This window comes from Panthera pardus, unplaced genomic scaffold, assembly GCF_024362965.1.
Source record: "Panthera pardus isolate Hobbes unplaced genomic scaffold, ASM2436296v1 HiC_scaffold_24, whole genome shotgun sequence".
Classification (NCBI taxonomy): Eukaryota; Metazoa; Chordata; class Mammalia; order Carnivora; family Felidae; genus Panthera; species Panthera pardus.
This window is the reverse complement of record NW_026526810.1, coordinates 60,651,205-60,676,316: the sequence shown is the minus strand read 5'-3', so window position 1 is coordinate 60,676,316 and position 25,112 is coordinate 60,651,205. Positions and strand designations below refer to the sequence as shown.

The 25,112-nt window shown below is 40.4% G+C and overlaps 1 protein-coding gene across 5 annotated transcripts in view; it reads left to right on the top strand.

Annotated features, from left to right (window-relative positions):
- The window catches only part of FMN1 (formin 1), a 428,550-nt gene extending 417,824 nt beyond the window's left edge, over positions 1 to 10,726 (top strand). For all 5 annotated transcript variants that reach the window (XM_019435304.2, XM_019435301.2, XM_019435302.2 and 2 more), the window contains one exon: positions 1,922 to 10,726. In XM_019435304.2, coding sequence (XP_019290849.2) covers positions 1,922 to 1,966 — 45 coding nt within the window. In that variant the 3' untranslated portion in view covers positions 1,967 to 10,726. The remainder of the gene's footprint in view (positions 1 to 1,921) is intronic.
- The last annotated feature ends 14,386 nt before the right edge of the window (positions 10,727 to 25,112 follow it).

Below are 25,112 nucleotides of genomic sequence, written 5' to 3'. Positions count from 1 at the left end.
TAGTCCCATTCGGGAAGGTTCACAATGTAGCTCTACCTATACATTAGAAACAGTAGTCGGAATAGCTAAATGGTTAGGAACGCGAGGTGTTAGGGTTCAAATCCCAGCTTAGCCACTTACTGGTTGTAAAACCTGAGTGAAATCACTTTGCTTCTTTCTTTTTGGTAAAAAGAGAGAAATAATACTGCTTTTGCTTTGGGGTTACCTTGAGGAAACTGAGAGATGTACAAAGTGCCTGATTATAAGAGCTTAAAAATGTTAGCTGTTTTTCTTGTCATTACAAATTTTGGCAGCATTAGTTGGCCCTACCCTGGAGAACAGCAATGAGTGTTCTCTCTTCAAGAGAACACTCTCCTCAGTTTGATTTTCAGACCCTACCTTCTCTGTCTCCTAGTGTCCCACAGCTACTCATTTTTATCCTTTTCAGGTACTTGTACCATTTGCCAGCTACTTAAAATTTTTTGGCCATCTAAGTGAAATTTCAGTTATTAAAGCAAGATTTTTTACGTTGATTGATTGTGGTATCTCTCATAACAACCCTATCAGGAGCTAAATGAATGTTGGGTGAGAAGTGGGGAAGTCAGAGTCATCGGACTCGATCGGGGAAAGCCTCAGTCAGAGCACATAGCTCCCCCCCTAATGGGCACGTCCTCTGTGCCCATTTGATGACGTATTTATTACCTGCACTTGTATGATTTTTGGTGGCAGTGAGCTCAACCCTGATTTTTGTCTTCCTCCTTGGTCAGCTTCTACCCCTTTCACCAGCCCTCTTGTTTGGGCCTCTGTCTTAACTTTTACAGCCAAACCTTATTTCTAGAGGCACAGAATGGATTCAGCCCTGTCAGTGGGTTTAGTGTGGAAATTTTTTTAATAGGCGACCTCCACTGTGAGTTAGCTCCCAGTTGTGATCTTCAACTTGTCTTTTGTTGTTGTTTATTTGGGTGGAAATTAGGCAAGAGCTTGCAAACTGATTTCCTTATTCAACTTCACAGGTCAAAGTTGAGATCCAAACGCAGGATGGGTGTTTAGAAATCACCAGCGTAAGTTTACACGTAGGCCAGTTTAGTAACTCAGTGCATCGCATCTCATAGATCACAAGCAGATGAGGATCTGCTCCCAAGAGGCCTCTCTGTGCAAAACAGTACACCTCTTCCATTTCTTTTTTTTAGCCTTTTATTTGCCCACCTCAAACAGACAGACAGACCCATTCTCACTATGCTTAGTATTTTACTCCTCTGAAGTCCTAGAAACAGTGAGGGCCCATGTTCTGTTGTGTGGTTTCTTATTTGTATTCATATCTTGCCAGTGCACTTTGATGTCCTTCTTTAGAAGGCTGTCCCTGGGAAGGAAGCTCTGGGGGAGCAGAGAAGAACATCCATGGCAAATAGGAGCTTCCTCCCTGCTGTGTGGATTAAATCTGCTCATCTTCCCTTCTACACGGCCTTTGTTTAGTATTGCCAAATTGACCGTGTGCAGATGGTTTCACCTTGGAAATGGTGATTTGTTTCATATCTAGCCTCTTCAGAAACGATTTCATAGGCATTCCCTATTTCCATGAATAGACTGAGCATTGGGGTAGGAGGAGTCTTTGAGTGACACTGCAGCGTTAGGACCTTTGTCACAGAGGAAGAGAACAGCACAGCCTAGCATGGTGAAAGGTCAGTATTTTAGGTGGATATAGTTGATTGATTAGCTGGTTATTCATTGTTTGTTTTTGGAAAGTAACGGTAATAGGGTGGGAGGAGTAGGTAACTGAGGATTTCCGGAAAGAGGGATAGAATGACTCGCATTTCTTGGGCATTGAGTACAACACTGTTCATCATTTTAGACCAACGCTTTGAGAAATTTACCAAAATCTGAGAAAGATAAAAATTTAGAAAAAAGAATGATAATAAACTCATTTTTCCCCCTCAAAAAACAGAAGGAAAGACTGCGTCAGAAGGAAGCCAGTGTGACCACCAACTAATACAGAGACATATGAAAATGATGGCAACGCGATGTATTTTCTTTCATGGTCCTTTGCAACACCGGTGCTGCAGGAAGTTCTTGAAAGATACGTCACCAAATGTTTGTTTTGCTCATCTCTTTCTGAGGTCATTGCAGTGAGCACCCCGTGCCTTTTTAAGGAAGTCCCCTGTTAGGCCACAGGAACAATGAGAAACTGTTTACAGGACCATTGCAGGAATATTGATTATTGTCTCTTTAGAGGTCCAGAGTCACTCCATTACAGGACCAGAAGAAATACCAAGATTTTCCAAGTATCTTTAAAAGCGGTGATTTCAAGCTTTCTAACCAAAGCTTGATATATATAAACTCGTGACAGAAGAAAAGGATCTTTTATGACAATTGCCGTGCAAGAACTTAAGCCTTGATCTTTACATACTGCTGCTTTGACAATTGATCTTCATTTTCATCCTGTTCCAGGAAGATCCTGAAGCACCTTTCTCACCAAAAATGTGGAGCTTACCAAAACTATATCTAAGAGGCCCAAGACTATGTATTTTCCAGAAGAGAGAAATGGTTATTTGGTTGTTGTTGTTGTTGTTGTTGTTGTTGTTGTTGTTATTCATATAATGGAAAGGATAGAAGATGGAATTATACATGGGTGGAAAAGAAATAATTATACAAGAAGTTGACATCAGCTATTAAGCAAGACCCATTCTTTTGTTTTTATAGAAGCTTGCTGTGGTTTCCTTGCCCAGCAGAAATTCTGCACCCTAACTTCTGGAAAAAACAGGGATAACCAAGCCACACAGGCTTGGAGGTCAAAGTACCTGCTTGGGCAAGCGATCCACTAACAGCAGACTTGACATTTCACACTGTTCATTAGTGGATAAGACCACGGTGACATTGAGCTCAGCTCTGCATCGTGTTCTGGGACTGTGTGCATGTGGCTATACCTCTCCCACCAACCTCAGGAGGCAGTTTCCAGACGGGAGAGCAAATGCTACTTTCAGTCTTTCACCATGACCTCAACCAACAGGCCTTTGACCTAGGCTGTAGCAAGAGTCTTTGATGTCAAAAAAATTAAGAGCATAAAAAAAGTTCTTTACATCAAAATGAAAAGAAGATTATTACATTAATATTAAGCTTTGAGTGGAATATCACACACAGGCAGCTCTTTCTGACCCTGGGAGCCCATAAGACCAGTACCCCTTGAGTCATAAGGGAAATGATCTTGGATCTCTCCCCTGCCACTTTTTTCCTTATGCCACCTCTCTTTGAATCTATCTTGTGAGAGGAGAAGAGAAAGGACTAGACGTGAATTGAGAATAATATCAAAGACTATCCATTTTGGGCCCTGAAGGGAAAGAGGTCTAAGCCTTCTCCTTCAGTTGGTGGAGGACAGTCTAGAGGGGGGTGAGAACCTTAAAACCCTTCCTGATCGGGCTGCCATCTGTAGCCTTGCCCCTTAACCCAGGCTCTTCCCAGAACCTCTCAACTTGCTAGGTGCCTGAGTGTCCACCCAGGACTGCCTGCCAATCATCAGCCCCCTCAGGGACCCCCTAATATAGTCAGCTAATTAAATCAGCACTATATCCTAATATAATGCAGTCAGGATCAAATCAAATCACAGAAGCCATATTTGTTCAGGTGCTAACCACCTTCTCTAATAATTCAAAAGAAAGGAAAATGGGAGCATGGTTGGGGTTTTTCGTTTGTTTTTGTTTTTCCGATTCAAAATAAGAGATGAGACCAGCAAAACCAAAAAGCTGGTAAAGAACTTCCATTACTAAAAGGAGTTGCTTATGAGCAAGAAACTTTTCATGCTGCTTTCTTATGTTGTTTCTGTTCATTTTCACTTAACGCTGAAGAAAATCTAAGGAATTCATCGATTTAAAACAAATTCCACTTACAGTCATCCTGTGCCCTGTGACATTCCTTCTAGTATTATCGTGCAATAGAAAAGTGCCTGTTTTGTCCTTGCCTTGGGGATCAACTTTGAGTTCAGTGAGATCACGTCTAGATCCTCATGGGTACCCACAGAGTTGATGAACAAGAGCAGCAGGGACTTTCAATGGAGTCACTGTGGTCCACTTCAGGTCTCTAAGGAAGACGCTCACAAGAAAATCACTGACAGTAAACAGGACTGTCACTATGGCCACACAACCCTGTAAGAACATGCTCTCAGGGAACCAATGCTGAAGAAGGAGGAGTGGAAACATTTAATGTGATAGACAAATGCAGCCCAAGTTGGATTCAGTCCACATGGACGGAGTCAAAATTGGCAGTAAAATACCTATTTCTAAAGATTGTACTTTGCCTGCTCTGTTGGGGGAACCTGGTGATTCTGTCACACTACTCAAATATAGTAAGTTATTGTATCAAGACACTAGGTCAGAATCTCCATTATTCTCACCCATTTTCAATCCTGCATTTTGTATCTGGATGCCGCCTCCCAAGTTCACACATGTACTGTGGTGTTGGCACAGCCTTTGTTTCTAACGTAAGTTGATGCTCAGTAAAGGTTTGCAAGAGCTTGTTCAAGTTGGGCCATCTAAAACAACCTGGAGCCCCTTGAAATAATCCCCCTAAAATGCAACTGAGATGATGTTAAATGCAACTTTTCATGGAGAGAAAGTGGTTAGTGCACCGCTTACGCAGCTTGAGCATTTTAGGCATGCGGGTGTAAGTGACTTTTCTAAGCACAGCCGTCCCCAAACTAGAGGGAGAGTGGCCAGTGTTGCTACTCTATGTTTAAACAGATATTCATACCCAACTTTAGTAGCCAGATTCTGACAAACCTTGACTTATAAGCAACATCATCTCTTCCTAGCCAAGAGTCATTACATCCGAGAGCATAGTTGGTTGGATCACAGCTTGGTTTCTTGCATGAGTAACCTGCAATCCTCATCCAGCATACAAGTATATCATATATTACACTAAAGCATGGTATAAACATGTCAGGTAAAAGGCATCAGGCCTGTGAGGTGTCAAAGATCAGGTTAGAAGGGGGTGCGCTGTGTGGCTTTTAACACGAGAGGCAGCTTAACAATCGGGGTGGGGAGGGGCACGGAAAGGGAAAAGTGTAGCCAAGCAGAAATAGATGATTATGATGATGATGGACCTGCTGCCTTTTGAATCCTTGAGTTGACACCTATGATGTCTCTTCAAATGCCCACTGCAAGTACTTAGGAATAATGAAAAAAAGTATTTCTGAAATCTGGGAAGTAGAATAAGGAAACTCGGTGGTGGAAAGGTATACTAGCCAAAACAAACTGGCAGCATGGTCAAGGAACCAATTGCCAGATTGGGTGCTAGACTTGGACCTCTGCCTGTCCCCCAATAAGCACAAGTATTGAGGCCCCCTTTGGCACCTCTTTTTTTTTTCCTAAGAACCATAAGGAAAGGCATTTCCTAAATGAAAAGCTTATATACTGCTGGTGAAGAAACTGGAAAAACTGAAGGAAGGAATAAAACTCTGTGGTGGTATTGGAAACCTTCCACAAGATATGGAAGTCATTGCTATGGTTCTTGCAAGGACCATGATTGGACGTAGCAGGAGAGATGTGTTATTTTTGGTAAATATTTGCCTGTTGGCCTGGGATTGTACATCTCTCCATAGATTATACTGTATGCAATGGGGGCCTTTTCATTTTAATTATTGCTTTCATGAATATTGCATTTTCTCACTTTCGTTTTTGCTTTTCCTTTGCCTGATGTCATGGACACAGATCATTGCACACAGCATTGCACGCAGCAGCATGACAGACAGCATCTAATCCGAATATCAAGGGGAATTAGCAGTGCAGACCTGTGAGCTTTCCCAGTAACCAGACTGTAATGTTAACAGGGAAAATTCTTCATTCCCCAACATCTTAAATCGGCTTATTTTGTAGTACTCTTCCCTCCCCCAAACAAAGATAAAACCAACATGGGGCTTTCTGTGTTGAGCAGAGGAAAGAAGTCCAAAATATATAGCTTCCCCCCACCCGCCAAAAAAATCCAAATATCAAATATATCATTTTATAAAGCAGTTTAGATTTGTGCATAATTTTCTTTGATTCTGCCTGTTCTCATCAGAAAACAAAAAAAATGACTGAAAGCTGGAAAGGAAAGAAAAAGCATCAGCAGATTTGGTAATCCACAAATTAGTTTATTAGTTTCTAAAACACACACAAAATGGACATACTGTAAATTCCAGTGTTGTGGAATTCCTGAGCACAAAAACTTGGAACAGCTGTGAGAGCTGATGAGTGTGGACAGAGTAAGAGCTGTCTGTGGCCTACTTGAGACTTTCGCCTCAACCAGGCAATTTTTAGAGTGTGGATTCAAAAGAGTGTAGGATTGCCCTGAATAGTTTTTTAAAAGCCACATACAAGGAGAAGTAGTGTGACCCAATGGAAGAAGTAGCCAGACCATTACAACACCCTTAGTCTGGGTTCTCTTTAGAGCAGTTGATAAATGTGTGGAACATCTGGAAGGTCGTCAAAACCACATTTCATATATTAGATATCCTACCTTTAGGAACAATTCAGCTGAAGAAAGCAAACTGAATAAAGAAATGAACTCTCATTCATGTCAGCTACTTTGTCATCATGAAGAAGTCTGCAACACAAGAGAAGTCTTGCAGCCACACTGATAGTATTCAATATTTGAAAACTCTGAATCATTTTTAGCCTTTCCAAAATGCTAGTTACTTGTTGGGTATATTTACATTTTCTACCTATAGAGAAATCTAGCCACTTGGAAACTTCTCTGTTGTTGGTGCAAAAGTCACTTAAAGAAAAGCACCTTCAGAAACTGGCCTCAGCATAGCTGGCTGCTGCAGACTTGCCTAACAGTATTTATAACCCCATCAGCAATTGAATCCAGGCATAACTAGGCTCTGTTACTCACAGCTGTATGTGACCGAGAGGCCCATTTTGTGGCGTTGCTGCACACCCGTCGGTTGTTGACACCTTATTAGAGGCACTGAATGTTAGTTTCACAATTCTTTATTTTCCTTCCCGAGGAGTGGGCAATCTACCAAACCCTCCCAAATCGACTCTTTGCTGGGAAGTAGTGAATTCAAGAGCATTTTAACATGCAAGCGTGAAGCCAGTTCAGTAGCCTTATTTGTGCCAAGACTCTTAATCAACACTGTGATATAAACCTAGCATTTGGGAAATTTGTGTAGTTGACAACTTAATTGGAAACGTGAAGATATTAAAATGGCAGCTAGCTAACTCTGTCTCTCAAAGCCCCCATGCAGCTTCTACCAATAGAGACATTAAGGAAGCAAATCAAGCCTCATTCAGCAGGCCAGCTGTCCTCAAGTAGAGCTTATCAGGTTCTTTTCCCCTCTACTCCAGCCCCTCTCTCAACCAGCCTGGTGATAACCAGTAACACAAAAAACCTTTTCCTTGTCATCGTCTCCTCTAATGGTTCACTTCAGTCTAGAGCTCGGATGAACTCTGAACGTCATTGCATATTACATCTATGAAGTACTTGTTCATAAACATCATTTCCATTCTGTGATCTGGGGAAGACAGACTTAATCTCATTTTTTTAAATAGGAAAGTTGTAGCTAATGCCATTAATTTATCCTTCTGCATTCCATCTATGCTCATAAAATTTTCTGTTTTTTTTTAAATCTTCTCTCAAACACCTGTCTGCCTCTTTTTCTAAAAGCTAATCCAAATACTTCTGTGAGCTAGTTTTTTCTTTATGCTTTGTGTGAAATTTGATAGCATTGGGCTAGCAAAATGCAAATGAGCCCATAATTTCCAGCCAGAAATTCACCTCCAAAGAATTTGGCATTCTTCTCCATGGAGTAAACAAGCTTCTAATATATTTAGGCTATTTTGTAGCTGAGCATTTCCCTAAATTCTACCTGTGCAGATACCAAGGGGGACTCTACTCTGTCTTTGAAACTGTAAGGATGTCATACGAGAGAATGAATATTCCTCCCCACACATAGTGAGAGCCGCCATTATGTTATCTTATGCTTATACTGAGTATAAGCATAAGACCTCTTCCAGAGCTTACTTCTATTCTTGTCTCGTGAAACAAGTGTGTTTTTGTTTATTCATCTGGGTCGGCTTTCCAAAATGAAAGGCTAGTCGCATAGACATCTGAGTATCTAGGGAAATTGCTCTCTACCTCCCTATGGCATGGACAATAAATGTGTTCAGGAACAGACAACTCTCTGGTAACTCTTGGGATGGATTTTGAATTCCAGGTTTCTAGGTAATGCATAAAAATGGGTAAAGAGCATTTGAAAATTGTACTACTCTTCCCAATTAGAGACTGGAAGGAGATTCAAAATCATTACATTTTAGATGGGTTTGAGTGAACTATAAACAGCTCATTGTTTTTCCCTTTCTTCTTGGCATCTTGTCCCCAACTGTAATCTTACTTTTCATATCTGACCAACAAGGTGTAAAAAAGGCGATTTCAGCCCCACTGAGACCGCACTCTGTGTAATCCTCCAAAGATATCCATTTCCTTTGGAAACAAATCTGTGAATGAGGGGGAAGGTGGTGCAATTCTCCTATTTGTCCGGAGTGACACATGGGATTTTGGGGTCCAGCAGCAAAAGGATAGGTTTATACGAAATCATTAATTTTTCAATTCTGTAATTCTTCAGTTTCTCAAGGCACAAAAAATACTCTACTGTTAGCAAAAGTTACAATCTTCAGCAAATATAAGCATTAAGAAAAAAGAACTCCCCTTTAAAGAAGCAATCTAAGATACTCCTAAAAAGGCAGAAACTTTTAAAATTAGAAATTGAATAATTTTTGAGAGAAAACATGTCACTGATTCACCATAGTTTTTTCCTCTCGTTGATTTTTCATTTAGACTAGCGTGGGAAGCAGGGTGCCCTGGACTTTGATTTAGGGGATCGTGCTTTGGCCAGGAAAATCAGCATCAAGCTGCATGCCCAGAACCTAAGTGAAATCAGTCAGCTTCCTAATAGGAATCAGGCCTAACAAATGGAGGTTATTTCAAGTCCTTTAGGGCTTAATTTTCTTAGTGACACCCTGGACCCCAGATGCTGCTTCCTAAAATGCATTTGATGTATGCGGTTATGTGTCTCCTATGGCCTTGGGACATTGCAAGCGATGGGCTGTGGGAGAAGAGCAGGAGATGGGAGGAAGGAATATTTGAACAGGGCCAAGAGGCAATGTTTTGCTGATACAATGCATTGTGAGGGGGCTGGTGATTTTTGCCATGCTTGTGTCATTGGCAGCCTTTCAGGGGAAGCTCCAGGAATCTGTATGAGGCAAATGAGAGCGCTCAATATCTTATACTCGTCAGTGGCTGACAGTGTGCTGGAAAAGCAGGTACTGTAGTGAAAGTGGCCTGTGCTTGCTGAGATGACTCTTACATTTCAGAATCATTCTGATGAGGCTGGCTGTGCACAGGTCTTCCTGTTTTCTCTACGCCTGTCCAAAAGTCATTTTGGCACCTAGTTTCGTTTGACTTTCCTCACCTCGATACTTGTGCTCCGGCCCCCCCTTCCTCCAAATCCCATAGCTTTTCCCCTGCCTTTACCTTTTCAGTTTCTGCAGGACCCAGCATGTTTACCCCCTCCGTCCCCTCAAACCCAATGTGCTGCTCCCCAGCCCTTTGGACGGGGTGCTTTGCTGTCACCAAGTGAGACACAGTGCTGTGGCTGCCTCTTGTTAATGTCAGCATCACCTCATCACTTAGGCAAAGAGGGGAAAATCCATAAAAGAGATGGAAAATACATTTCTTTTTCATTTATTCGACTTTATTTTAAGAAGGTTGAGGGGAAGGTTCTAGTCCTTTTCAGTTTCTCAGATCATACTTTAAAACCGTCTAATTAGGGACCATTCTTTGATAAATTATAAATCTGCCCAGGTCACCATCTATGAGGCATAAAACCAAATTTTTGAATCCGAAGTAACTTTTCTGTGCTGCTGGACAAATTGACTTAATTCTGTGCAAACAGTTTGAATCATAGGCTTTCTATTGCCACCCCATTCTTACTACCACTCATGATCCAAACAGCTACACAAATCTGGATCAGGATGTTGACAATTTGTGGTATTTTCAGATCAACGGTAACTGTTACACTCTTGAAAGTGCTTAAAAAGAAAGTATAAGCATGTCCTAAGCAGTCAGTCTTTTGACCTGGAAACATCTTGGCTTTTCTGTTTAATTAAATATTAGATCAATCTATAGATACAATCCTAAAGGGTTTTAAACAATAATGAAGACAGTTTGAGAAATGAGAAGGCACTTTAAAGGCATGAAAACTTACATTACATGCTCTTGGATATTTTTTAACATAATAAGCTAATTCAATTCAGGTATCTTTTCCCCTTTAAATTTTTAAAAATACGTATTTCTAATTTGTTTGCATATTTAATTTTGTCAAAGCTGAGAAATGTTCATTAGTTGGATTTGTAAATGTCATTTGCAACCAAATGAAGTATTTATTTTTAAAAAGAAAGGATGAAGGAACCAATATTGATTTGTACATAATGAAATTTATGTGTGTGTCTCTCTCTATATATATATTTTCTCCTTGACACTATTTGGTCACCATCTCAAGTGTATTTTTGTACATAATATATATTGGTTAGAACATGTAGATTGTCTATTCAAAGAATCCTATCTCTGTGATAGATTATATTTATCCTAATCTGTTGATACCTCTGTTAATTTGTTTTAAGAGATAGAACTCTATTTTTTGGAATTTGCAGAGAACTGCATTCATGGCTTCCAAATGTAAATATGATGAGGATATTTTAATAAATCTTGGTTTCATGTCTGTTGGATGTGTTGTGCAAATTTATTTTCAGGAGACATTTCAGGACAATCTCCCAACAGTACTCTCACGTGGTGAATGCCAGTCCTCTCTGACGCTCATTACTGCTCAAGTACAGTATTACTGAGCTGCAAGAGCTGGGTCTTGGTAAGTCCATCATGTTTCCTTCTTCCTCCTCTGTCTACCCCACCAACAGTGGGCAATCTAGCTAGGCATTCAAGGCTAACACCAAACAGACAAACCCAGCCAGGCATTGGCTCAGCGAGGCTAACCCAAAAGCAATACTTCCTGAAGATGAACTACCCCAGCTGGGAGCATATAGGCAGAACCACAAGTATTGGTGACTTCAGGTTGTGGGTTGGTAAACGATTATACTAGAGAAACAGAACAGAATATATAACTGTATTGTGTTCTAGCACTAAGCACAAGGTACGAATTCTTTTCAAGCAATGGTATGACACATGCAAATATTTGTGAAGGAGAAACTAAGACTTGCAGCAGAGCACTCGTCCATTTAAATAAACGTGTGATTGTGTGGTTTTAACTGATTGATTTATTCAGTGTTCCTGAATACCACACACTCTTAAGTTCTAGAAGTTTGCTGAAATATTCCCCAATTTATACCGATACATTTAATGAACAGACATAGTTATTATCTTGGGGAGACATTTCATCACTAGGAAATGTAAATCATAGAGTCCTGGAGCTGCAAAAATCTTCAGACATTGGATGAAATCTCTATTTCACAGAGTAAAAACTGAAGTTCAAGAGATCTGCTGAAAGTCACATTTAGTTTTAGTGAACACATTAAGATGAAACTCCAGATCTCTTGACTCCAAGACCAAAGCCATTCCCACTGCTTAACTCTTTCATCACGTTAAACTGTTTTCTTCAAAATACAGGTCTCCCCCTGCTATGTGACCATAGAGTGTATGGAACTTTTCATAGGCCAAAATGGCATAACACAAAGAAACAATTACCATTAATTTATATGGAAAATTTTTTGAGTATTCCCAGACCCAAAAATAATCTCTCTTAGACTTTTCTGATACCTTAGAAGACATCTTGCTAACGGATGCACAAAATAAATCAAGATAAAGTACAAATGCTCACAGACACAGCTCAAAACTGTAATGTCTTGATGCTGAGATGCTGAGTGTAGTTCCTGGGAAGCAGCTTGGCGGGGCCCCTCTTGCTGCTGGGGTGCACACTACCTCTACAAGGCTCGCTGCAAAACAAATGCTAAATGCCGTTTTTGCTTCTTGCCTTTTTTTTTTTTTTTCTAAAAGCAAGAATCTTCTTCGGATTTCTTCTGGTTAGCAAAAGCAGATACTAACGTAGGTTTTTTGTGAAAAGCAAAGGGATGTAACAGGAACTTTCAGAAAGTGGGGGATACCTATACACCATTATAGAGAAATGTTCTAGAACTGTTGTTTGAAGAAAGGGTCCAAATGCTCCTAAGCGTTTATAGAAACCATCATTAAAGTTGTGTTCTGAATTAGAGCCCCCTAGCAGGGGACAGACGCCTGAGTATCAAGGAATCCAGGAAAAACATGAGTTCACCTTGGGAAGAAACTCCTCCCTGGTTTAATCAAGATTTACTCTCCCCTGCTGAGTGATACCTGTAGAATTTTTAAGTATGCTTTTTTTTTTTTTTTTTTTTTTTTTTGCCTATTCTGTAAATTCTTTAAATTCTGATGGTCCAAATATCAGGCCATAAATTCCCGAGGCTAAATATTCCACTTCAGACTCTAGCTGCCCACTTTACCTGCCTATGATGTATTCATGGAAATAAAAGACTTGACAGTTGGACTGTACTGGCCCCACCTGCAATGGATGCCTGCATGGCTTTGGTTGTCTTTTTGTCTTCCCAGAGTAAATCTGCTTCATGCCCATCACTGTGTAATAATGAATGGTTAGAGAACGTAACTATATTCTTTATCAACTGATGCATTAAAAATGCCCCCACTTCCTATTTTTCATGGGGTTTTTTTTGGTTTGGTTTTTTTGTTTTTTTTTTTTTTTAGTTTGGAAAGAGTTTTTCATGTTTTTTTGTTTTGTTTTTAGTTTTGTTTTGTTTTTTAGTTTGGGCAACTGGGTGGGTCTCACTCTGGAGTTCCAGAAGATTGTAGTAGTATGTCTGTTGGGTCCTCAGCCATCTGAAAACTGGAAGGCTTGAGTGGGGAACATGCACTTCCAAGATGGCTGACTCACTTGGCTGGCAGGCTGGTGCTGGCTCTAGGCTGGGAGACTCAGTGTCTCTCTACAGAGCTGCTTGAATGATCCAAGACAAAACATATAACTTTTTTTTTTTGTTTTTGTTTTTTTTTACCAAGGCTCAGAAGTCAAATCCCATCACCTTCATCATAGTCTACTGGTTGAGGCCTTTACAAAATTCTGCCCAGGTGAAGGGGTGGGGAAACAGACTGCACCTCTTTTTTTTAGACCCCACCTCTTGATGCAGAAATGTGAACACCATGTTGTAGGAAGAGCATGTGAAATGGGACATATATTGGTACAACCATCTTTGGATAACCTGTCCAAGTAGCTTGCCCTGTTCTTTGTATCTGGTCTTCCTCCTCCTTCTCTTATTCTTATTTTGTTCTGAAACTAAATATCAGATTTCTTTTTCAAAATTTCCCCTAGTTTTCCCCAAATCTTCCCTCTGCCTGCATATCTGAGCACAGAAATATTTGTCTTCTTCCTCTGGATATAAACCTTCTTTACCTTGAAGAAAATGAGTTATGTCTTGAGACTTTATAAACGCTGGTGGAGAAGAGAACTCAAAGCTGACCCTAGAATTTTGCTCGACAGTCATAAGCCTGCATTTCTTATCACATGACTAGAAGAGATGTTGATTCTGAAGCTGTGTCTTGGCCAGTAAGTAAATGAAATCATACTTTCTTGGTGGCTAGAATAAGATGTTGACTACTAATACTGTATAGGTATTAATACAATGGGATATTATTCAGCCTTAAACAGGAAGGAAGTTCTGACACATGCTACAACCTGTATGAACCTTGACGACATGATGCTCAGTGAAATAACCCGATCACAAAAGAACAAATATTGTTTGATTCCACTTATATGAAATAAATATGGAAGGCAAAGTCACAGAGATAGAAAGTAGGATGATGGTTGCCAGGAGCTAGAGGGAAGAGGGAATGAAGTTGTTCAATGGCCATGGAGTTTTAGTTTAAGAAGATGGAAACATTCTGGAGATGAATGTGGTGATGGTTGTACAGCAATGTGAATGTATGTAATATACAGAACTGTACATTTAAAAGTGGTTACAATGGTAAACTTTATATTTTGCCATGGTAAAAAAAAAATTATGTATGTATTAAAAGCTTCCAGCTGCTACATTAAGCATTTTATATGCATTGCTCTGTTTAACCCTCATAATGATAATTAACATGAGGTAAAGATTACTACTATCCCCATTTTGCAGATAAGAAAACTAATGTTTGGAGAAATTGATAACTTTCCCATGGAATTCCTAAGTGGAGAAACTAAAATTCAGCTACTCCAAAGAAATGCTTTCAGCCAGTGTCTTACCTTTAAGATCACAGAAATAGAATTAACTGATTCAGAAGAAATGCGGAAAGATAGACAAAGATGGTAAGGCCTTAACACATTGGTGGTCTTATAGTCTTATTTTTGAGATATGGTAAAAACATTGTCCTTCTATCAAAACTTAACAAGACCATGGGGGAGGGGAAGGGGGAAAAAAAGTTACAGAGAGGGAAGAAGACAAACCATAAGAGACTCTTAAAAACTGAGAATAAACTGAGAGTTTATGGGGGGAGGGAAGGAGGCAAAAGTGGGTGATGGGCATTGAGGAGGGCACCTGTCGGGATGAGCACTGGGTGTTTTATGGAAACGAATTTGCCGATAAATTTCATATTAAAAAAAAACAAACTGGGAAAGTCCCTACAAAGTAAAAATTGCTGAATAAGATTTGAGAGGAGATAAAAGTCCAGAGAGATAAACATGGTTTTTAGTATTGCTTTCCACCTGGGGATTCTATAAGAGATGACTGAAAGGCGAGGCTATGCTTTGGGCAGCCTGGGTGTCCTAGGGGGACAGAAGTAAAGGGCAGGGCCCACTATATTTAAACCTGATTAACATCCCCTTGTTTTGAGGTTAAGATGTGGGTTCTCAAGTACCAGGGTGAATTTGACAATATCTGAAGACTTTTTTATTATCATAACTAGGAAGAGGTACCCTTGATATCTAGTAGAAAGAGTAAGATACTACCAAACATCCTGTAAGGCATGGATCATCCCCACAGTAAAAAATTATCCAGCTTGAAATGTCAATTGGGCCAAGATAAGGTGATATCAGATTGCTAATGCTTTCAGGAACCTGGAAAAACAACAAAAATTCTTCCTGGAAATGTAAACACACACATAAATTCTTTCTGGAGGAATATAGTATCATCCTAGATCTGTAGAAACAATCAGTTTTTTTAAATAAAATGTCATGGGGCGCCTGGGTGGCTCAGTCGGTTGAGCGTCCAACTTTGGCTCAGGTCATGATCTCAAGGTCTGTGAGTTCGAGCCCCCCATCGGGCTCTGTGCTGACAGCTCAGAGCCTGGAGCCTGCTTCGGATTCTGTGTCTCCCTCTCTCTCTCTGCCCCTCCCCCACTCATGCTCGCTCGCTCTCTCTCTCTCTCTCTCTCTCTCTCTCAAAAGTAAATAAACATTAAAAAAATTATATAAAATGTCACACAATCAAGAACAAACAAACATATGACAAGCAACAATCATGAGTGAGAATCAGTAGTGGCAATGCTCAATAAAAGCAAATAGGCTCCAGATATTAGAACTCTCAGCTTAACTATGTGCAAGGAGTAAAAATAAAAGATTGGAAATTTGGGCAAAGAAATAAAAATCACAAAAAAGTTACAGAGCAGATTGGAGAGAAAGAAAAATTCTAGAACTGAAAAATACAATAATCCCAGTTAAGAATGCGATGGATGGGTGTAATCACATATTAGAAATAATTTCACAGAGAATAGGTAAACTAGAAGACAAATCAGAAGAAAAGATCCAAAATGAAACTCAGAAAGATGAAACACTGAAGAGAAGGTAAGAAAAGTAGGTGACCTCATGAGAACAGAGGTCAGAAAGCAGTATTAGCACAGTTAATGACAGAATTTTCCAAAACTAAAGAAAGACATGAACCAACAGATTCAGGAAACAGTAAGAAACGGCCACAGTATAAATGAAAAGCAATCCCCTCCTAGACACATCATAATCAAATTTAAGGAAGACATAAAAAAATAAAATCTTAAAAGCATCCAGAAAAAAGATATTAAAATTAAAGGGTCATTATAGTAGAATGGTAGACTGAAACTCACATCATTAATTCAGTCATTATCTTAAAAGTAAATGAACACCGGGGGGCCTGGGAGGCTCAGTCAGTTGACTGAGGTCTCAGGTCGTGATCTCGCAGTTCATGAGTTCAGGCCCTGCCTCAGTATCTGTGCTGACAGCTCAGAGCCTGGAGCCTGCTTCGGATTCTGTATCTCCCTCTCTCTCTCCCCCTCCCTTGCTCATGCTGTCTGTCTGTCTGTCTCTCTCTCAAAAATGAATAAACATTAAAAAAATTATATATATATATATTTTTTTCATCTTTTCTCCCCTCAGAGAGTCCCCCTTAAAATTTCTTGCAGGGCTGGTTTAATGGTCACAAACTCCTTTAATTTTTGTTTGGTAACTTTTTATCTCTCCTTCTATTTTGAATGACAACCTTTGAATTGAATATATCCTGCCACTCCTTTCTGGCCTGCCAAGTTTCTGTGGATAGGTCTGCTGCAAACCTGATCTGTCTTCCCTTGTAGGTTAGGGACTTTTTTCCCCTTGCTGCTTTCATGATTCTCTCCTTGCCTGAGTATTTTGTGAATTTGACTATGATATGCCTTGTTGATGGTCGGTTTTTGTTGAATCTAATGGGAGTCCTCTGTGCTTCCTGGATTTTGATGTCTGTGTCTTTCCCCAGGTTAAGAAACTTTTCCTCTATGATTTGCTCCCATAACACTTCTACCCCCATTTCTTTCTCTTCCTCTTCTGGGACCCCTATGATTCTGATGTTTTTCCTCTTTAATGAGTCACTGATTTCTCTAATTCTTAAATCGTGCTCTTTTGCCTTCATCTCCCTCTTTTTTTCTGCTTCATTAGTCTCTGTAAGTTTGTCCTCTATATCACTGATTCTCTGTTCTGCCTCATCCAACCTTGCCACTGCGGCATCCATCCTGATTGCATCCCAGTTGTAGCATTTTTAATTTCAGTCTATTTTTTACTTCTTTTATCTCTGCAGAAAGAGATTCTAATCTATTTTTGACTCCAGCTAGTGTTCTTATTATCGTGATTCTAAATTCTGGTTCAGACATCTTGCTTGTATCTGTGTTGGTTAAATCCCTGGCTGTCGTTTCTTCATGCTCTTTCTTTTGGGGTGAATTCCTTCATTTTGTCATTTTGAAGGGAGAAAGGGAATTAATGAGGTAGAAAAATTAAAATTAAAAAATATTAAAATTAAAAAATTAAACACACACACACAAAATCGAATAAATGATGCTAGATCCTAGGTGTGTGTTTGGTCTGGATGTTGAAAGTGGTTTGAAAGATTAGAGAAAAAAAGGGGAAAAAAAAAGAAATCATTTGAGAATTTGAAAAAATGAATACACTGAAGTAGACTAAAATGAGATGATGGGAGTAAAATAGAATTTGAAAAAATTTACACAAAAGTAAAGAATAGAGTAGAAAAAATTAAAGAAAAATATTTTTAATAAAAATTAAAAATAAAAATGATTTTTTTTCTTTATTCAAGAATAAGAAAAGAAACGAAAAAGAGAAAAAAAGAGGGAAAAAAAGGAAATCGTTTGAAAATTTGAAAAAGTGAATACACTGTAGTAGTCTAAAATAAAATGGTGAAGTAAGATAGAATTTGGAAAATACTTACATAAAAGCAAAAAAATAGTTAAAAAATTAAAAATATTGAAAATAAAAACCATTTTTTTCTCTTTCTGTATTCAAGAAAAAGAAGTGTAAAAGAAAAAAGAAAAGAAAGAAAATTGAATAGATGGACCTGCTAACAGATTGAAGTAGGACTGAAATTACTTCATTTTCCCCTAGAAGTCAGTCTATGTAGCACTTTATAGTCGATAAACTAAGTAGGCGGTGAAACCTATGTTTTTGAAGAGCGAGGTTGGCCCAGTTGGGCGGGGCTCAGTGTAACAGCTCCGTTTTCCACTAGATGGCGCTGCTATCCTACTGGGGTGGATTGTTACGCCACCCATAGGTGTGTATGCGCATGCGCGGGACTGGTGAAAATGGCGTCACCCAGCTACCCAGTCTCTAGTATCAGAACTCTGTTCTCCCCAATCAGCAACCGCACACCCGTCTCTGTCTTCAGCTCTCGTCCACTCCCCGCTTCTTCACTATCCGTGACCAAGCCCCAGGCAGTACCTCTCTCCCACGTTTTGTCTCAGACGCGGCTGTTTTCCCCGGCCCCTTACTTGTGAAGGACCGCGGCTTTGACCCGTTCTGCCCCTCTGTGGGAGGGTCTCACCGAGCAATGTCCAAATGTCGGCTGCACCCAGGAATGCTTGCTGGACCCTGCTGCTGCTGGTGCCTCGAGACTGCGGCCAGGTGCCAGCCCGCCCCAGAAAAAGTTCGTGAGATGGTGTAGCAGCAGCTTTTCAGGGATTATGGAAAATCACAACACGCATCTGGCACCAGGCTTCACCCTTAACGACCTTGTTCCAGCACCAGCGAATGTGGCTGTTTTCCGGGGTCTGCTGGGACCAGGTGGCTTCAACAGTCTCTACCAAATGTCCTTCTAGCAGTGGAACCGCTTTTCCCCGTGTGGCCTGAGAACCTCCCGGACCCCACTCTGTTCCTGGGGATTTGTCCTTCCCACCAGAGCACCACCAGGTATCGAGCTGTGGAGTTGCAGGCTCTGCGCTCCCCTTGTTTACAGTTTTAATGGAATTTAAACCCTCTCCGTTCTTCTTTCTCCTTTCCCCTTTCTCCCTTTTTAGTTTAGTCCCTGTGGCTGTTTCCAATTTTCCACTCTCTCTCCAGCTGCTTTTGGGAGGGGGGGGTGCTTTTCAGGTATTCTCCCCCGCCCCCACCTCTGTCCTCTTTCTGTAGGCAAAAGCAGCTCTGTGCCCTCTGCGGCTTCTCTCTCCCCAAGTTCACCTCTCTGCGCCGCATACCTGCTGAATTCTATGGTTCAGGTTGTACAGATTGTTGTGTTAATCCTCCAACCAGTTTTCTAGGTGTGCAGGATGGCATAGTGTTGGTCTGGCTGTATTTCATGGACTTGAGACAAAAAACCCACTTCCATGCTGTTCTGCCATCTTGGCTCCTCTTAAATTAAAAAAAATTTAAAGCACTAAATTAGGCATTGGGAGACTGGATTCTAATCACAATTCTGCTCTATGACTTGAAGCAAGTCACTGGATTTTAGAACCTTGATTACTCAATCTGCCAATGTGCATTCACCTGTGTGTCTCACAAAGTTATAAGAATCAAATAATATCAAATAGTAGCTTTAGAAAGAACAAGTTGCTATAAATTATTAAGATAGGATTATTCCTTACACTTTTTTTAAATTTATTTTTGAGAGAGTACTAGTGGGGGAGAGGCAGAGAGAGAGCAAGACAGAGGAGCCATATGGGGCTCCACACTGACAGCAGAGAGCCTGAGCTCAAACTCATGAACCTCGAGTTCATGACCTGAGCCAAAGTTGGAAGCTCAACCGACTGAGCCACCCAGGTGTCCCATTTCCTTACACTTTAAATTCCACGTTTAAATGTCCCCATGCTATGTACAGCAGATAACTTAGATTTTTAAAAATATTTTTTTAATCTTTATTTATTTTTGAGAGAGAAAGACAGAGTGCAATTGGGGAGGAAGAGAGAGAGAGGGAGACACAGAACCTGAAGCAGGCTCCAGGCTCTGAGCTGTCAGCACAGAGCTGGACGTGGGGTTTGAACCCACAAACTGCGAGTTCATGACCTGAGCTGAAGTCAGATGCTTAACCCACTGAGCCACCCAGGCATTCCAGCAGATGATTTAAATTTAAATGGTGTCACCTGGTTACCTTCCTAGGTTTTGGTTTGGGCCAGGCCAAGGGATGGCAATGGAATTTCCAGGCTTCTGTATAATCTCATGTGCATTTGAATTCTAGGTTTGGAAAATCCATACTCAAATATAAGCCTCAGTTCCTAGCAGTGATCTCTCCTTCATGCCAAACCCAAGAGGGGGACCCCTTCCCTGCCCACAGCACTGTGCCACCCACAGACCAGACCTCATAGTCAAGAGCACCCAATTTCATCTGGGAGCCAGAGGGAGAGCCTGCATGTCTGGACTGATAACTGGTGCTCATCCTCAGGAATTGAGCATAAATTGAGGTTCTGGTCCTTTAGGATAAAATCCCTCAGTCCCTATACATTTCTTTCTCAGGCCATCCAAAGTCATTTTGAACATGTAGTTAGAACCTCTTTGGCATTCGTTCAACACATTGGAAGTTTCCATTCAGATAGGATGAATCCTAAGTTTTTTGGAAAGAATGAAAGTGTAGAGAAGAGGCAGGTGGGCCTGAGTCTGAAAGGGCAACTTTAAGAGACCTCTGTTTAAAATGTGAGTGACACCAATGACATGACCTCTCTATGAGAGCTCACAAGTCTATCTCTATGCATACCTATTTGGATAGAATTCAGTGGTTGCTGATTTCACAAATATTTAAGTGCCCTTGCTACCAATTTGTAATGCAATGGGTCTATGGGCTGGGTCTTATATTTTCTTCATATTTCTTCAAAACTTCTAGTACAGTGCACCATGACTGCTGAGGAACCATATTAGGGAGACCTGACTCTGGTGTGGTGAGCGTCTGCTTTTGCTCCCAACTTCACAGCGTCTCCTGACTATCCTTTAGCTTTCTAAGAGCCTCTCTTGGGATCCATTCCCATCAGACTTAAAAGCTTCAGCTGGGCCATCATTCATATTTCATAACCATAAAGTAGAAAGAAGTGCTTTATAGCCTATACCTGATATCCGAGGAACAGATTGAAAACGGTCTGGAAAATCTGATAGATGTGTGTGCACAAAGGGGAGCCTCTGGGACTGCTCCCCCTGCAAAGGTGAGCGGCACGATGGAATGCAGAAGTAAAAGCAGTTTTTGCTGGTTTCTTATTCCTCACCTCACTGAGTACTTTTCATAACATGTCCTCTCCTCTGGGAGAAGTTTACAAGGGAGAAGGATCAGAATTTTGCTCATCAGTCACTGCATCCATTTGTGAAGCCTCCTTACAGACAAAACTCTCTGTGGTCCTCACCACTCACCAGCAGAGAGGCGGGGTGAGGCTTATTAGGTAGACAGAGCACTGGAGAAGGTGTCAGGAGATCTGAGTCCCAATCTCACCTTTTTCTCCCACTGAATGCCTTCATCCCTTAGCTCAACTTTCTCATCCTAAAATGTGTGCAGTGCTGTCTGACTACTTCCCACCGTGATTATTGGGCTCAAATAAGAGTCTGTCTATGAAAAGCCTTTCCAATGTAATAAAATGCTAAGTCAATATGAGTTCATCTAATATTCCAGAAGAGAAAATGGAGATGAAGAGAAGCCATGACTCACTCAAGGTCCGATGGCTGCAGTGAAAACACATTGAGACTTGAACCCCTTTTTCTGACATCCTTCTAGTGTTCTTCCCAGAACAGTCTGACTTCTTGGGGGCAATCGTCCATGATTTGATCCGCTGAAGGGCAGGAACTGGGCCAAATGTTTGTACCCATTCTATTGAGTGTCCAATCAATATTGTTCACTTCATGTTAATTGAAGGACATTCCCAAATGCGATTCAACTCTTCTCACAGGGTGAGGTTGGACTCAGATATAGCATCTCCACCATCAGTAGGACTGAGGAAAGCAAGCAGTTGGCCCCAGATGACTGCCTCACGCAGGCTGCGTCATCAGGACAGGAAGAAAATGTTAACCGGGCTGAAGACTATACTGGGTGTAGAGAAGGAAGACATTCTTATTTAGGCTCCCTGCACTTAAACTGGATTTTTCTGCTTTAATGCTTTCCTAAAAAGGGTGTTCTGAAAGAAACTTTTCCACAAATCTGGCTGGGACCAGGAGTAAGAAACTTCATTTTGGAGTAAAGCGACTGGAAAAGGAAAAGTTCCTGCCCCCAAGTCGTCTTTGTTTCCTTGAGAAAAAATATGCACGAGACTCTGCCCAGCACTTCTCAAAAGCTACTGGCATTTTTTTGGCCTCCATTGAACTACCCCACTTGCCTATATATAGTCCTGTCTTGTGTAAAGAATTTAAAAAGCATTAGGATGCAGAAATCAAAGAGACAATAAATTTAAAACCAATCTTATTGTCTGCAGCCTAAAGTGTTATTCAGATCAAAGGGGAGGGGACATCTGGCTTCTGGCTTGCTACAAAAGGCAGATCACGTTACCTACCAATCACAAGATTCATCCACTCTCAATTTTGGGGTCTAGAGAATATGGCTTTTTTAGCTCCCAGTGAAGCATAGTAGGTGAATCAGTCAGACCTCCTGATACCCTTGGAATAAAACAAGTTCCATGGGATTATATAAGCATGTACTCATGAGTTCTGCCCTGTGCCTCTCTGGTCATGTGTGAGGCTTCAAGAGCTCAAAGCCATGGCCAGTTTGTCACCACCCTTTTCTACTCCCTCCCCCAAAGCTAGAATTTTCTGATTTGCAAACCTCACTTCACAACTGAGGATGTATAGCCACGTTAGATTATTTGAATCTGTTTTGCCCAAATCACAGTTGAAAACTGTATATTTAGTTGAAAATTCATGTAAACTCATGCTTTCCTCTATTTTGGTTATAAAAGCATAGATGTGTCTTACCGTAAATTTTTTGGTTTTTGGTTTTGTTTTGTTTTGTTTTTTGTATGTATTTCTGTGAGAGAGAGACAGAGCATGAGCAGGGGAGGGGCAGAGAGAGGCAGAGACACAGAACTTGAAGCAGGTTCCAGGCTCTGAGCTGTCAGCACAGAGCCCGACATGGGGCTGGAACTCACCAACTGTGAGATCATGACCTGAACCAAAGTCAGACGCCCAACTGACTGAGCCACCCAAACGCCCCAATCCTACCATAAATTTTTCATAATCACAGCTTTGAAAGAGGAGTCAATTGTGCTCTTTGTCTAGCAATTTACTTCATGTCTGTACAAATTCTATACATGATCCAGTTCTAAATTACATGAGTAAGATCTCCCCTGTAGCATAAGTGAGAGAATTAAAGCAATTTAAAGGCCATCATTAAGATCCCAAACCAGGAACTCTTTAGTTAGTACATAGCTCTAATTTTGTTTGTCCTCGTGAGCAAATAGCACAAAGGCAGGGTACATTTTGTTTTGTTATGTTTTGTTTTCTGAGTGTTTCAGAGGGAAACAAAGAAGTAAGCACCACATTTAAGAACATCTTCCTGTTACCCAGTGCCTCAACACAACTCTCTCTTTCCTCACCAGTTCCTCACCCCCAAAAATCTACAGAGGAACAAAAACAATGGTAGTATGAATTCTGTACTGGGGATATCCCATAAAGCTCCCAGCAACATTCTTCAATTACTAACGTGGTTCACTCACTTTCCAATATAATGGAGAAGGTTTCCAATCTAATGGACAATAAAGGATCCCCAGAAACTGCTTGATACTGCTCGGCCCCACTTATCTATTTCCTTTCCACCGCAATTTCCTTTTACTGATTTCAGTTTTCTCCCTGCATTAAGGGCCTTCTAGAAACTTACAAAGCAAACCATAATTTTCTGTCTTTACTTATCACCTAAGCCTTCCCTTCTCCTTACCTATTCTCACCTACCCCAGTTTTTCTGGGGAAAGTTTCTCTGTCATCCAAAAGTTAGAAAAAGAAAATCACCAAGAGATTTGGTATGACTCAAACCTGATAATCTTCTCCAAGAGAAATTATTCTCTTCCATGCTTTTACTTTTTCACTTGGTACGCCATTTTCTTGCGGATGAAAGAGTCTCTTTCAAAATATAAAGAATCTTTGGTGAGAGGTAAGAATGAATAGGATAATTTTAATTTTGTTACATGACAGGGTCTCAGGGTAGAAGGATATTTGAGGGTCTTCAGTTTCTGAAGGGAGTTGGAATTAAGCATTTTATCAATATGAATGGCTCTTCCTTTTTTTTTTCATAGCATAGTTGACATACAACGTTATATGAGTTTCAGATGTAAAACATACAGTGATTCGACAATTCTATACATTATGCAGTGCTCACCACGATAAGTGTAGTCACTATCTGTCACCATACAGCATTATTACAATATTATTGACTATATTCCCTATGTTGTGCTTTTCATCTTCGTGATTTATTTGTTTTATAACCAGAAGTTTGTTCCTCTTAATCCCCTTCACCTATTTCTCCCATCCCCTTTCCCCCTCGCCTCTGACAACCACCAGCTTTTATTTATGAGTCTGTTTCTGTTTCTTTGTTTTTTTTTATTTGTTTTGTTTCTTAGATTACACATGTAAGTGAAATCATATGATATTGTCTTTCTCATTTCACTTAGTATAATACCCTGTTGACCCATCCATATTGTTGCAAATGGCAAGATTTTTTTGGCTGAGAAGTATTCCATTGTAGGTATAAACCACATCTTTATCCATTCATGAATCAGCGTATGCTTGGAAGGCTTTCACATTTTGGCTATTGTAAATAAGGCTACAATAAGCACAGGGGTGCACATATCTTTTTGAATTAGTGTTTTTGTTTTCTTCGGGTAAATATCTAGTAGTTGAATTTCTGGCCTTAATTCTGTTTTTCAAGTAGTGCCCAGTTTTCTCTGAATCCTGGGTGAGCATGGGAGGTGAAATTGTGGTTTGAGTGTGGCCTTCCTGTTCTGATAGCATGTCTGGAAAGGAAGTGAAGAATTGAAATATTTTATAAAATACACAGGGAGAGACAAACAGGGAAGAAACTAACCCTTCCAGCCTTGCTTTGAACACCTGGAAAGGTGAATTTTCAGTGTTCAATATCATGATAAGAAAACTAAATATATTATATTCTTTAACACCAACTTTTATTCTTTTTCTTGTTTTTTCTTTGGAAACACAGCCCCTCTGGTGCTCAGTACAACATCCCAGAGGCTTTTTTGGATGCCTTCCTGCTCTCAAAAAAGCCTGAGAGATGGGGTTATACATTTCCTAACTACTAACCACTAAAAAAAAAATTTAATGCTCTTAATTAGGGTGTTGGTAACATAAAATAGCCTATGGCTTTGAAAAGACTCATGAGTGCCTCCAAGCAGGCTTTGTTCATATGATAGATCTATGTATTTATTGTGGATACAATGACAAAAATGTTATGTCT